Source organism: Zophobas morio, unplaced genomic scaffold (assembly GCF_036711695.1).
Source record: "Zophobas morio isolate AGI-343-1 ecotype UQ-CSIRO unplaced genomic scaffold, CSIRO_AGI_Zmor_V1 ptg000004l, whole genome shotgun sequence".
Lineage (NCBI taxonomy): Eukaryota > Metazoa > Arthropoda > Insecta > Coleoptera > Tenebrionidae > Zophobas > Zophobas morio.
Window position 1 is genome coordinate 6,129,507 of NW_026972109.1, and position 15,110 is coordinate 6,144,616.

General features: G+C 36.2%; 1 protein-coding gene across 1 annotated transcript in view; it reads left to right on the forward strand.

The window, feature by feature from the left end:
- Positions 1–4,104: 4,104 nt before the first annotated feature.
- LOC135139176 (alpha-2 adrenergic receptor) overlaps positions 4,105–15,110 on the forward strand; it is a 172,286-nt gene continuing 161,280 nt past the window's right edge. Inside the window, exon 1 of the mRNA XM_064069301.1 lies at positions 4,105–4,928. Coding sequence (XP_063925371.1) covers positions 4,326–4,928 — 603 coding nt within the window. The 5' untranslated portion in view covers positions 4,105–4,325. The remainder of the gene's footprint in view (positions 4,929–15,110) is intronic.

Sequence of the window (15,110 nt, forward strand, 5' to 3'; positions counted from 1 at the left end):
TATTTTGCCGTTTTTTCTCAATATACGTAGTCTTCTTTTGAAAACAAGAAACTTAAGGCATATTCAAAATGGTAAATTTTTGTGGGGAAATATGAATTTTAAATTGGCCTCTCAGTCTGACAGCACATGAAAAATTCGTCATAACTGAAATCAGGACGGGTGGGTCGTGCTTAATCTTAGTTTTTTTTTTAATATTTAGAGGTTCTTTCAACAACACGATAGTGAAAAACATTTTTTCACTTTCTTGTTGGGAAATGAAGAGTTCGCATATTGAGAAAAAACAGACAAAATATAAGCCCCGCCCGCCCACCCACCCCATCTCAATTGTGCTGAAATTTTTATTCATTGTGATTCTGGATCTTTCGATTTTGAAAATTTTAGAATTTTCGATTTTTCAATTTTTCGGTTTTAAATTTTTCAATATTTGAAATATATATTATATTTTCCAATTTTTCAATTTCTCGATTTTTCTATTATCGCCTTGTTTAATTTCTCGATTTTTCAAATTTTAGATTTTTCGATTTCTTTAATTTAAATTTTTTTAATTTTTCGATTTTGAGTAGTTTTGATTCCTCCATTTTTCGACTTCCCGACTTTTCAACTCCTGGATCTGTCGATCTTTACGTATTTCGATTTCTCGATGTTTCAATCTTGTCATTTTACAATGTTTCAATTTTTCCATTCCTCCGTTCTTCGATTTTTCGACTTTTCGATTTTCCCATTTTTCGATGTTCCCATTTCGATTTCTCATTTTTTTAGCCATTTCAACTTTGGGATTTTTCAATTTTTCGATTCATCAATTTTTAGATATTTTATTTTTCCGATTTCTCAATTTCTTAATAGAGTATTTATATTTTACCGTTTTTTTTTTAACATACTTAGTCTTCTTTTCACAACTAGAAGCTTAAAACACATTCAAAATGGTAAATTTTTGTGGTGAAATACAGATTTTGCAATTAGGCTGCGCCCCTTGGTCTAACAACGATTGAAAAATTCATCACAAATGAGATCGGGACGGGTGGATCGTGCTTAATCTTTTGCTTGTTTTTATTTATTTTTTTATTCTTAATACATATAGTTTTTTTCTGCAACAGGATACATAAAAACATATTTCACATAGCAATTTTATGTAGAGGAATGACGATTTTAAAATTAGTTCCGCCCTCTGGCTCACGACGAATAAAAAAAATCATCACAATTGAGACAGGGTGGGTGGGCGGGGCCTATATTTTGCCCTGTTTTCTCAATATACGTGGTCTTCTTTTAACAATAAGAAACTTAACTTATGTTCAAAATGGTAAATTTCTGTTTGCAATTGGCGGAGCGCCCATAGTTCTGACACAAATGAAAAATTTCGGAGGGTCGTGCTAACTACTTGTTTTGGTTTTTTATCTTAATATGTGGAGTTTTCTTTCAACACGCGATAGTTAAATATTTTTTCAGTTTTTTGTTGGGAAAAGAAGACTTCGTATATTAAGAAAAGATAGACAAAATATAAGCCCCGCCCACCCACCCATTGTCAAATTTGATGAATTTTTTATTCATTGCTTGAACCGAGGGGGGGGGCTACTTGCAAAATCCTCATTTCTCTACAAGAAATTACCATGTGACATGTTTTTAAAATTTTCGATATTTGAGGTGTTCGATATTCCAATTTTTCATTTTTTTTATTTCTCGATTGATCTGGATTTCCACTTTTCGACTATCCGATTGTTTAATTTCCCGTTTTTTCAAATTATAGATTTATCGATTTCTTTAATTTAAATTTTTTTAATTTTTCAATTTTTAATTTTTCGATTTTGGGCAATTTTGATTTCACTATTTTTCGACTTCCCGACTTTTCAAATTCTGGATTTCTCGATCTTTACATATTTCGATTTCTCGATGTTTCACTCTACTAATTTTTCAGTGTTTCAATTTTTCCATTCCTCCATTTTTCGATTTTTCGACTTTTCAATTTTCCCATTTTTCGATGTTTCCATTCGTCAATTTTTCGATTTCTCAATTTTTTGGCCATTTCAATTTTGGGATTTTTCAATTTTTCGATTCATCAATTTTTAAACATTTTATTTTTTCGATTTCACATTTTCTTAATACAGTAATTATATTTTACCGTTTTTTTTTTAATATACTTAGTCTTCTTTTCACAACTGGAAGCTTGAAACATATTCAAAATCACAAATGAGATCGGGACAGCTATTGTGGTGTTTAATCTTCCGTGAGTTTTTATTATTATTTTTTTATTCTCATTATATAGTTTTTTTTTTTTTTTTTTTCTACAACAGGATACATAAAAACATATTTCACATAGCAATTTTATGTAGAGGAATGACGATTTTAAAATTAGTTCCGCCCTCTGACTCACGATGAATAAAAAAAATCATCACAATTGAGATAGGGTGGGTGGGCGGGGCCTATATTTTGCCCTGTTTTCTCAATATACGTAGTTTTCTTTTAACAATAAGAAACTTAACGTATGTTCAAAATGGTAAATTTCTGTTTTCAATTGGCGGAGCGCCCATAGTTCTGACACGAATGAAAAATTTCGGTGGGTCGTGCTAAATACTTGTTTTTGTTTTTTTTTTCTTAATACATAGAGTTTTCTTTCAACACGCGATAGTTAAATATTTTTTCAGTTTTATGTTGGGAAAAGAAGACTTCGTATATTAAGAAAAGATAGACAAAATATAAGCCCCGCCCACCCACCCAGTCTCAGTTGTGATGAATTTTTTATTCACTGTTTGAACCGAGGGAAGGAGCTTACTTGCAAAATCCTCATTTCTCTACAAGAAATTACCATGTGAAACATGTTTTTAAAAGGGAACATTTTTGGAGAGAAATATGGATTTTGCAATTAAGCTCCGCCCCTCGTTCTGATTACAAATGAAGAACTCGTCAAAATTGAAATCGAGGTGGGTTTTTTTTTCTTAACATATACTATATAGTTTTTTTTTTTCAACAATAGGATAAAAACATTTCAATTCCTTAATTTTTCGATTTTTCAATGTTTCGATTTTTTAGATATTAGGTTTTCCAAATTTTTTAATTTTTATATTTCTTTAATTGAAAAGTTTCTTTTTAGCGTATCTCATTTTCCACAAAAAAATAGACAATATTTTCCGAATGAATTAAAACAATAGTGAAAACTACGTTACAAATTTCCATTAATAATAGAGATATTGATTTTTAAAAAATGTAATGAAAAATTTCACCAAATTGATGCTAAAAAGAAGATGACGATCAGCCGCTTTTATAAAGCTGCTCTTGTATTAGATAGCAAAAAGTGTGGACATTTATTTAAAATTCCATAACAATAAGTCTGTTAATAACGAAGATATTACGTTCTGAAAAGAAAAAAAAAAGTCTGATCATTGACACCAAAAATTTTGCATGGGAAATGGTATTTAAAATTTATAATATAACCTACCACTGTAGATGTAATTTATGAATGTTTGACTAGTATTTCAGAAGCGAGGGAAGTTCTGATGAAAGTCCGCTACATACCTCATATAAATACAAAAAACTCAGTTAACCCTTACAACAATTCTTAGCCAAGCTTATTAAATACGGCCTTGTACGTGGTTTGACGACGGAGAAGTATTTACATTTTTTTTTTTTAGAAAAACAAGTTATCTTTTTTTGCTATTTTGTAACAACAATTGTAACGTTTTGAAGTTGTTGCATCGAAGGTTAATTTAATCGGTTCAAAGTAAAACTCGTTGTTGTTTAGCAGCCAGAAAATTTTCCGGCAATTATCCTAAATAATTTATTAAGTTTTGTAATGTTCTATTACGAATCCATTTGTTGTAGTGGGCAGTTAATAATAAACCTTCCGCCTGTTACGTCCAAAGTTAGTTCTTTGCGTAAGCGAGTTTCGTGTGTGACGTCGTCGTCTTATCGTCGTAGTCGATCGTGTGAGAGACTTCGCCTAGTTTCCGTGAGTGTGTTGCGCGATCTCTAGCTGGTGAAGAAAAACCCAACGCCCCGTAATTAGGTCCCGTCGAAAGCGCATCGCATCGTCGCCGTCGCCGTCGTCCCGACGCTCGCATCTTGGGCACGCATGCCCGAATCCGGGAGCGGCTCGCCGTCACTCAGTGTGCGGTCGTGGAGCGAGGCGGTAACATGCCAACCGAGCTCCGAGTCGAAAGCTCCGCCTCGGAAGACGACGACGAAGAAGAGGGCGCCGACGCCGGCGCCTCGGACCCCCATATTCTAAACTAGCTAGTGTTATCTTTCTCAAATTGAATTGTATTGCGTTTCCCATTATCGCCGACGTAACTCGGGCGCTTCGGGTACACGGGTATTGTACATAGTGTTAGGGACCAATGGCGCTCAGCAACCTCACAGCGCGGGCGGCCGTGGCCGTCGAGGACCTCCTGCTGCTGGCGGACAACGCCACCGCCAACCTCTCCGGCAACGCCACCGTCGCCGTGCCGCACTACCCCAGCGGCTACACGCTGCCGCAGATCGTCGTCGCCTCCGTCGTCGTCACCATGCTGATGGTGGTCGTCGTCGTGGGCAACATGCTGGTCATCATCGCCATCACCACGGAGAAGGCGCTCAAGAACATCCAGAACTGGTTCATCGCCTCGCTGGCCGTGGCCGATTTCTTCCTGGGGCTGGTGATCATGCCTTTCTCGCTGGCCAACGAGCTGATGGGCTACTGGATCTTCGGGATCTGGTGGTGCGACGTGCATTCGGCCATGGACGTGCTCCTGAGCACGGCCTCGATCATGAACTTGTGTCTGATTTCGCTGGACCGCTACTGGAGCATCACTCAGGCGGTGGAGTATCTGAAGAAGCGCACACCTGTGCGCGCCGTGCTGATGATCGCCGCCGTCTGGATACTGTCCGCCCTTATTTGCATCCCTCCGCTGTTAGGCTGGAAGGTGGAACGCACGCCGGACGAACAGTATCCGAAGTGTCAGGTAAGGGCTCGGGAGGGGGCGGGGTTGGGCGTAGGCTCGAACGCACTTACATCACGTACACTTTCATACAGAGAAAAAAACGGATTTTTTTCTGCCTCCAAGTCAGTGACAGTTCTTCTAAAAGTCCAAAGTTTCTTATAAGTTGAGTAAATTATTATTTACGTATGTACCAGGGGTGCTCAATAAAGAACAATAACCTAAGACTAACGATAAATTAGTATATTATGTTTGTTGACAATTCTCTAGGCCCGGGCTCAGTTATTTGGTTCTGGTATTGAGCCAAAATTGTTGTTTCTTTTTCTGGCCTCTGAATCCTTTGCAACATCGATTTATGTTTAAAAATTCGGTATTTTAATTTTATTTGGTGCAAACGTGACGATCACCAATTTTAGGTGGTGTAAATCTCCAAATTTAGTATATATCATTAATACACTACAGGAAAACCAATGAGCCAAGAACACGTCCTTGCGGTACTCCGAGAGTAGGAACACTTAGTATTCGTTATTACTAAAGAGCGGATTTTAGACTAAAAAAAGGTTAAGGTAAAAGGAGAATATATAAAATTAGAACTTTCACTGGGGTTTATTTTTAAATCTTTTTCTACATTTTCGCCTTGTAATACTTTGCTGACACGTGTAAACTCTTGCTACCCCGTATTTTTCATAATATATCTTGCCACTTTTTAAATGTCATTTCCAATCGTTTATACAATAGCTCTACCATATCCACAGACTGAATTAAGGTCAGCCAAATGGTTTCTAATTTAGTTATACTTGTTGTTGAGATGGTAAAATGGGTTTTTATATGAGCCAAATTATGTTTAAGATGCTTTTGTTGGAAACAGTATTGAGCATTGGCGATGCATTTCGACACTGCTTATATTTATTTATATTTTGTCTATCTTTTCTTAATATGCGAAGTCTTCTTCGGAAAAAATATCTAACTATCGTATTGTTGAAAGCAAACCCAATCTCAGTTATGACGAATTTTTCATTTGCTGTTAGACCGAGGGGCGGAGCGCCAATTGCAAAATTTATATTTTCCCACAGAAAATTATCATTTTGAACATGCATTAAGTTTCTTGTTGTTAAAAGAAGACTACGCATATTGAGAAACAAGGACAAAATATAAGCCCCGCCCGCCCACCCTATTTCAATTGTCATGATTTTTTTTCTTTGTCGTGGGCCAGAGGGCGGATCTTAATTTCAAAATTCTCGTTTCTCTACATAAAATTGCCATGGCCAAGAGGCGGAGCGTAATTGCAAAATCTCTATTTCCCCACAAAAATGTACCATTTTGAACATATTTTAAGATTCTTGTTGTAAAAATAAGCTAAGTAAGTATATTAGAAAAAAAGGTAAAATATAATTGCTATATTAAGAAAGTGAAAAATAAGTTTCATATGGTAGTTTCTTCTAGAGAAATAAGCATTTTGCAATTAAGCTGCGCCCCTTAGCTCACGACGAATAAGAAAATTCATTCCAACTGAGAGGAGGGTGGGTGGGTGGGGTTTGTATTTTGCCCTTTTTTTCTTATATGTACGTAGATTCCTATTCACCACAAGAAACTGAAAACTTTTTTAAAAGGGTGAATTTGTAGAGAAGTGTTGGAGATAAAATTTACTATTATAAACATATCTTCAGTCTTTTGTTGTGAAGATTATGTATATTAAAAGGAAAAAAAAAAAAGTAAAATCATAAGCCCCGCCCACCCGCCCTGTCTCAGTTGTGACGATTTTTCCTTGTTCGTCGTAAGTAAGAAGGCGGAGCTTATTTACAAAATCCTTATTTTTTACGAGAAATTACCATGTGAAACGTGTTCTTAAGTAAATGTGTTGTTTAAAGAAAACTAAATATTTTAAGCAAAAAAGAAACCCAATGATAGGCCCCACACTTCCGTCGCGATCTAAATCGTGATGAATTTTTCATTGGTTATTACATTTAAGCATGTAGCATGTGGAGTCAAATTCCATAATAACCTAAAATATTTCATTTAATTTAGATTTACACAACAAAATTATGAATAATAAACGAATTTTTATTATATCGTCAAAAAGATCGCAATTATATATTGCCGCTTCAATCTATGTACCCCATCTTGTCAGAACAGGTTCTGGAGGCAATGGTTAATCCGGTAAAGTTTCCTGAAAGACTTGGATCCTTAGATGAGTTTTAAGAAATAGTTTCTTTACGTTGGAAATTGAGTCATTGACATCTTCATACTGATTCCGGATAACTTCAGCTTATAAATTTGCTCCTTGGTCGGACAACAAATGAACAATTCATCACAACGGAGGTTGGGGTGGGTCGGTGGGGCTTATTTTTAACTTTTTTTTCTTAACGCATATATTTTTCTTTCAACATGATACTTAAAACATGTTTCACTTGTTAGTTTCTTGTAGAGAAATGAACATTTTGCAATTAAGCTCCGCCCCTCGACTTACGAGGAATAAGGGAATTCGTCACAACTGAGATGAGGGCGGGTGGGCGGGGTTTGTATTTTGCTTGTTTTGTTTATATGTACGTAGTTTTCTATTCATGACAAGAAACTGAAAACTTGTTTAAAATGGCAAATTTGTAGAGAAATGTGGGAGATAAAATCTACCATTTTAAACATGTTTTCAGTCTTTTATTCTGAAGAGTATGTGTGCATATTAAGAAAAAAAAAAAGTAAAATCATAAGCCCCACCCACCCACCCTGTCTTAGTTGTGACTATATTTCTTTGTAGGTCGTGAGCAAGAAGGCGGAGCTTATTTACAAAATCCTTATTTTTTTTACGAAAAATTACCATGTGAAACATGTTCTTAAATAAACGGGTTGTTTAAAGAAAACTAAATATTTTAAGTAAAAAAGAAAGCCAAAGATAGGCCACACCCTTCCGTCGCCATCTGAATCGTCATGAATTTTTCATTGGTTGTAACATTTAAGCATGTAGCATGTGGAGTCAAATTCCATAATTACCTAAAATATTTCATTTAATTTAGAGTTACACAACAAAATTATGAATAATAAACGAATTTTTATTATATCGTCAAAATGATCGCAATAATATATTGCCGCTTCAATCCATGTACCCCATCATGTCAGAACAGGTTCTGGAGGCAATGGTTAATCCGGTAAAGTTTCCTGAAAGACTTGTATCCTAAAATGAGTTTTAAGAAATAGTTTTTTTACGTTGGACATTAAATCATTGACATCTTCATACTGATTCCGGATAACTTCAGCTTCTAAATTTGCTCCTTGGTCGGACAACTAATGAACGATTCATCGCAATTGATGTTGGAGCGGGCGGGTGGGGGTTATTTTTAACATTTTTTTTTCTTAACATATGCTTTTATTTCAACACGATACTTAAAAACATGTTTCACATGGTAGTTTCTTGTGGAGAAATAAGCATTTTGCAATTAAACTCCGCCCCTCGGTTCACGACGAATAAGAAAATTCATCCTAAAAGAAATGAGGGCGGGTGGGCGGGGTTTGTATTTTGCTTTTTGTTCTCATATGTACATAATTTTCTATTCACGACAAGAAACTGAAAGCTTGTTTAAAATGGTAAATTTGTAGAGAAGTGTTGGAGATAAAATTTACCATCTTAAACATGTTTTCAGTGTTTTATTCTGAAGTGTAGGTATGTATGCATATTAGCAAGAAAAAAGTCAAATTATTAGCCCCGCCCACCCACCCTGTCTCAGTTGTGGTTCTGGGGACAATGGACAATTCGGTAAGGTTTTTTGAAAGACTTGGATCCTTAAATGGGCTTTAAGAAATACTTTCTTTACATTGGAAATTAAACCATTGACATCTTCATATTGATTCCGGATAACATCAGCTTCTAAATTTGCTCCTTGGTCGGACAACTAATGAACGATTCATCACAATTGAGTTGGGGCGGGCAGGTGGGGCTTATTTGTAACTTTTTTTTTTCTTAACATATGCTTTTATTTCAACACTATACTTAAAAACATGTTTCACATGGTAGTTTCTTGTAGCATGTAAGCATTTTGCAATTAAGCTCCGCCCCTCGATTCACGACGAATAAGAAAATTCATCCCAAAAGAGATGAGGGCGGGTGGGGGGGGTTTGTATTTTGCTTTCTTTTTTCTTATATGTACATAATTTTCTATTCACGACAAGAAACTGAAGGCTTGTTTAAAATGGTAAATTTGTAGAGAAGTGTTGGAGATAAATTTTATCATTTAAAACATGTTTTCAGTCGTTTATTCTGACGAGTATGTGTGTATATTAAGAAGAAAAAACAAAGTCAAATCATAAGCCCCGCCCACCGACCCTGTTTCAGTTGTGACTATATTTCTTTGTTGGTCGTGAGCAAGGAGGCGGAGCTTAATTGCAAAATCTTTATTTTTCTGCGAGAAATTACCAGGTGAAACATGTTCTTAAGTAAATGTGTAGTTTAAGAAGTGACTAAATGTTTTAATTAAAAAAAAAAAGGCCAAAGAGAAGCCCCACCCATCCGCCTCGATCTAAATCTTGATTAATTTTTCATTCGTTTTTACATTTAAACATATAGCACGTGGTGTCAAATTCCATAATAACCTAAAATGTTTCATTTACGAGTAATTTACTATTACACAACAAAATTATGGTTAACAATAAACAAACCTTTTTCATATCGTCAAAATGATTGTTATAATATATTCCATGAACCCAATATTGTCAGAACAGGTTCTGGAGTCATTGGACAATCCGGTAAGGTTTCCTGAAGGCTTGGATAGTCAAATAAGCTTTAAGAAATATTTTTTTTACGTTGGAAATTAAATCATTGACATTTTTATATTGATTCCGGTTCTAAATTTGCCCCTTGGTCGCAGAACGAATGAAGAATTCATCACCACTGAGGTTGGGGTGGGCGGGTGGGGTTTATTTTTAACTTCTTTTTTCTTAAAATATTTACTTTTTTTTCAACATGATAGTTAAAAACATGTTTCACATAGTAGTTTCTTGTGGAGAAATAAGCATTTTGCAATTAAGCTCCGCCCCTCGATTCACGACGAATAAGAAAATTCATCCCAAAAGAGATGAGGGCGGGTGGGCGGGGTTAGTATTTTGCTTTTTTTTCTTACTTGTACATAATTTTCCATTCACGACAAGAAACTGAAAGCTTGTTTAAAATGGTAAATTTGTAGAGAAGTGTTGGAGATAAAATTTACCAGTTAAAACTTGTTTTCAGTCTTTTATTCTGAAGAGTATATGTCTATATTAAGAAGGATAAACAAAGTCAAATCATAAACCCCGCCCACCCACCCTGTCTCTGTTGTGACGATATTTCTTTGTTCGTCGTGAGCTGAGGGGCGGAGCTTAACTGCAAAATCATTATTTTTCTACAAGAAATTAGCAGGTGAAAGATGTTCTTAAGTACAGGCGTTGTTCAAAGAAAATTAAATGTTTTAAGTAAAAAGAAAGCCAAAGAGAAGCCTCCCAAAATGTTTCATTCAATTTAAAGTTACACAACAAAAGTATGAATAACAATAAACGAACCTTATTTATATCGTCAAAATGATCTCAATAATATATTGCTGCTTTAATCCATGAACCCAATCTTGTCATAACAGGTTCTGGAGGCAGTGGACAATCCAGTAAAGCTTCCCGGAAAAGTTGTATCTTCAAATGAGCATTAAGAAATACTTTCTTTACGTTGGAAATGAAACCATTGGCATCTTCATATTGATCCTGAATAACTTCAGCTACTAAAATTTATATAAAAATAAATATTTTCAGATATTTGCCACATTTAACCATGTATTAAGCGCCGTTAGTAGCAGTTTTAGTTTTTCGTATTTGGTTCTCTTTGGCCATAATATACCTGTTTTACTATGTTTGAATTAACATTATTATCGTTCAGAAATTGGGTCACAAACCAAATTAAAGTTCGGTGTAGGTACATCAGATTACTTACCGTACCTCATAGCAAAGTCGCAAATTTGCCCTAATTGTGCAACAAAGTTAATGCAACTTTGCAACCGTGCATTGGTAAATATAACCAATCTAATTGACGTTTGTAAGATGCAATTTGAACACTAGTGCATGTCCAAGTTAATTTAAATCGATCCGAGAAAAATAGATTTTTTTTTAAATAATAGAATTACCTAACAACTCATTGATAAAACGTGGTGATAAACAATTTTTAAAACACTTTTACACTTTTAAACTTCACTTTATGATAACCCAACACGCACTAATTGATACAGGAAGAGAACTCGAAAAGAAAGTTGTAAGAGGGCTTGGTGTATTTAAACATCAAAGCTCTTCAACTTGTGTCGGGGTCTGTAAATGTGCGTTTTAATTATGTAGTGCGGATTCTGGCTCAGATCAACTGAGATCAGAGTGAGCTAGAGTCAGCAAGAACGAGTGACGAGAGAAATTATATCGAGTAAACTACAATGTTTGACTAGGGTTAGAAGTGCGACTTCTTCAACCACACGATTTTCGTGTTTCGACCGCGTAAAAACACATTTAACTGATATTATCAGCGACCATTGATAAAATTCCAAACTAATGGTTCTAGCTTTGGAAGCAAAAGGGCGATGTTATACTTTAATATAGTAATTATTCACACATTATATGCGCCTTATCGTATAATGTATGATTCCACCCGTATCAGTTAATCATTTTAAACAGTTAATATACATTCTGCTGAATGGTCTTAATTGCATGATAAAACGCTGAGTGAGCAATTGTTCGCTTAAAGTCGTAAGTCAAAATTATAGTACTTGGAGTAGCTTGATGTAACAAATGAAATTATTCACGATCTGAGGCAATAAGAATAATAAGGAGTTCTTAACAGTTTAATTATAATTAATTACTTTTAACTCCTTTGCGCGCTGTTGTACACTGTCTGGAGTACGTACACAATGAGAGTTGACAAAAATATGTTACATATTGTACAACATTATTCACTGACGCACTAAGGTTTGCTTTAGCACATTTTAATTAAACTTATTAATATGCCCCTACAATCGACATTTAGATACGCAAGATATGACTGCTTTATGAATAGCCACCTCCTAAAAATAGACAAGCAGCACGTCCTTCCACACACCCGTGAAAAATGTTATTTTGGCACAAAACCGACCTTAACATTTACTGAATGCTCGACAATCCGTGGGAAAATCTCGTAAAAGTAAAATAAAAACCACTTTGCGTCTATGCACAATGAGCTCTTTAATATTTAAAACAAAAGCAAGTAGAAAGAGACCAGCTCCCTCATTATTTTTAATAAAGTTTTTATTTTGTGTCAAACAAGGAGGCGTACAACATCTTAAATATTTAATCTCAAATCTCCTCCTTAGGGAAATTTCGAAATAAATTTGATTCGAGGAAAACCCTGGCTGGCAGCTAAAGAGAATTTTCTTTTTAATAACTCCATGCAGATTTTCGAGTCGTTAATAAAAAATAATCGACGGAAGGATAATTTTACGAGATTTCGGCAGCACAAAGTGCCACCAGCGTAATTACAATTTTACTCTCGGAACGAATGCAATGCGAGTTTCTTGTAAAACACGAAAACACGATTTTCCATTAAAAAATTAACATTTCGGGCGTTTTCAGCCAGGATTTTCCAGCTCGCGACTGAAGCATTTTTCAGCGCCTCCGGGCTGCCGATGACGTCATCTTGACAACTGTGTTCGTGTAAACTAGATCACGGTCAACAGGAAACTCCGATTCGAGAACGCTGACAGTATAAAGACGAGTGAACTTCTTGTAAATAAGCTGTCAGTTTTTAGTGGGAATCCCAGACTAACAATAAACATGTGCCGGATCAGACAGTATGTAGCGCCTTCACACCATACCCACATGCACAATTAATTCACAACTCTGCATTCACACGATCTTGCCAATCCACCCACTGACACGCATATTTTTACGAAGATTTGTTTCGAAAATAATCAAAGCAACAAAAATCGAAATAATTCTGGACCGGGTTCAAGAAAAAGTGTGGCGTCATTAAATCGGGTTGTTTACTATAAGTGTTCGATGTAAAAACTACCATGGTCAATGCCAAAGTTTGGCCGAATTTGGCACAGTTTCGTCTGCAACTTTCGGTCTCGTGGCAGTTCATCGATCAACGGCAGCCGTCTTTACCAATTACTAGACGGAGCTTCAATTTAATCCTTCGTTTAGTAATGTGGGGTGTCGGTTTTGCATTCGCCCTGTAGATGTGGAGGCCTTTTCCGGAATAATTAACTAGAGTATTGTGAACATCGAGCGATTACGTTTCGAGTAGTCGGAGATATGCGGGTGTGCAGTGATCAATATTCCGTGATGTCCCACATTGCGAATATTTGGTCATGTGCAAAATACGGGTTATTGTATGGGTAATTCGGGGTTCGTGTTGTAACGTTGTTATCGATCAAGTTATGTCCCAGTTACTATTTAATCTTGTTTTCGTTGCTACAATACAAGAATTTTTTTCTTCAAACTTGAGTATGACGTTTTTTGTGTTGAAGAGATTACTAAACAAAACTCGCTCTAAGAAAGTTTACTGTGGTTAAAGAGATTTGTAAAATGATAATCTCACTTACACATGAGACTTTAGAAACTGGAGGAATGCAATCTAAAAGTTAATTATTAAGATAAAATTTAACGAGGAAAGTTACGTATTTCACACTATGAATTAATACCAACCTGAAATCTTTGGAATTGTTGAACCTATTACTTGAAAGATTGTGTGCGCTTATCTTAGAAACGACATAATGAGCCTCTTAGGAATTGAACTGTGAAGATAAGCGGCCTTGTAGTCTAGTGGTCAGGGTACCAGCCCGGCAAGCGGTTGATGTGAGGTTCGATACCTTCAGAACGTCGTATTAAAGAAAATCACGCCAATTGATTGCATAAAATAACAAAATCGTGGTTGATGAGGTTATTTTTAGATAAAAGGTTTCTTATGACCTTTTGTTCGCCGATAAGGAGTTAACCAAATTTTAAATGCATGAAAATTGACCCTTCTTGATGAAAGAATGTGGAGGTGTGAATAACGGTCTGTGGGTCGATGCTACACTTTCTCTATTATTATTCATCGAAGTGTCAGCAAACCCGTGCACCGGAGTCGACTTGTCAAAGGACGTTATCTCCGCTGCATCACCTCCAGTTTCTCCATAATTGCAAAGAACTTCTTAAAAAATCACTTTAGAATACCAATTAGTTTTACGCCATCCATTAGGTGCGCGTTTACGCCAGGAATAAAAAAAGTCTTTTAAAAAAATCGATACAGCCCCAACATAAAGTTGCTTCATTAAAAATCGTCACATTCACTAGATGGAGAGATTAGAGAATCCAAACATGTGCGTTCTTTGCATACGCAAGTGTCGTTTCTGCCCCGCCCGAGATAAAAAAGTTAAATTGAGAGTTACTAAAGGTTCATTAAATCCCGGGCTCCCTGCGGATTTCCAGCCCAACATACGTCCACCGACATAACAATAATTGAAATAGAAGTGCAGTGTCAGCAAGCGCACAATTTGCTATTCTCTCTATTCATTGCGAGTTTTATTTCCCGGCGGTCACAGCATTAATGGAAACTCGGTCCACTAACCGTGGAAAATCATTAACTAAAGGGTTACAAGAAAACGGCTTCAACGTAGCATACTAAGAGGTGGAAGGTTGTGCCTTCGCTCTAACGCCACCCCTGGGAATGCGCCAAAACAACACCTACAATATCCGCCTCTAATATTCTACATATAGGAAAATTAAAAACAGTTTAGGACCTAAGAGACCGACCCCCGTTTTAAAGAAAACTCAACGTGATGATCAGCTTTTAGAGAAAATAGCTTCCGTTCGTTAGAAAAGATCAAAGGAAGGCAAAAATAAGACTCCAACAAATCCGCGTAACCGATGCTCCTTAGTCTGGAAATCAAACAGTATCAATTGGAGCCGGATTGATTACTGTCAGAGCTTGTTTAAATTTTTTCAGGTCAAAGCCGAGGGCTCGGATATGATAATTCGGCGTTGTTCTTTTCCGGGAAGAATTATACTCCGGAGACGTGATTAGGGGCTTTTTATTACTTCGCAGAATAAAAACGAGGACGATTGGATTGCGATCCGGAATTTAAATACACAGAGGCGGAGCGGCTCAAATTAAACGACGTCATACAAGATACCGGCTTCTTATTTCCGGGTGATTTAAAGAAGCATTAAGGTCCTGTGGCGGTAGCTGCAAGCGTCATCGGA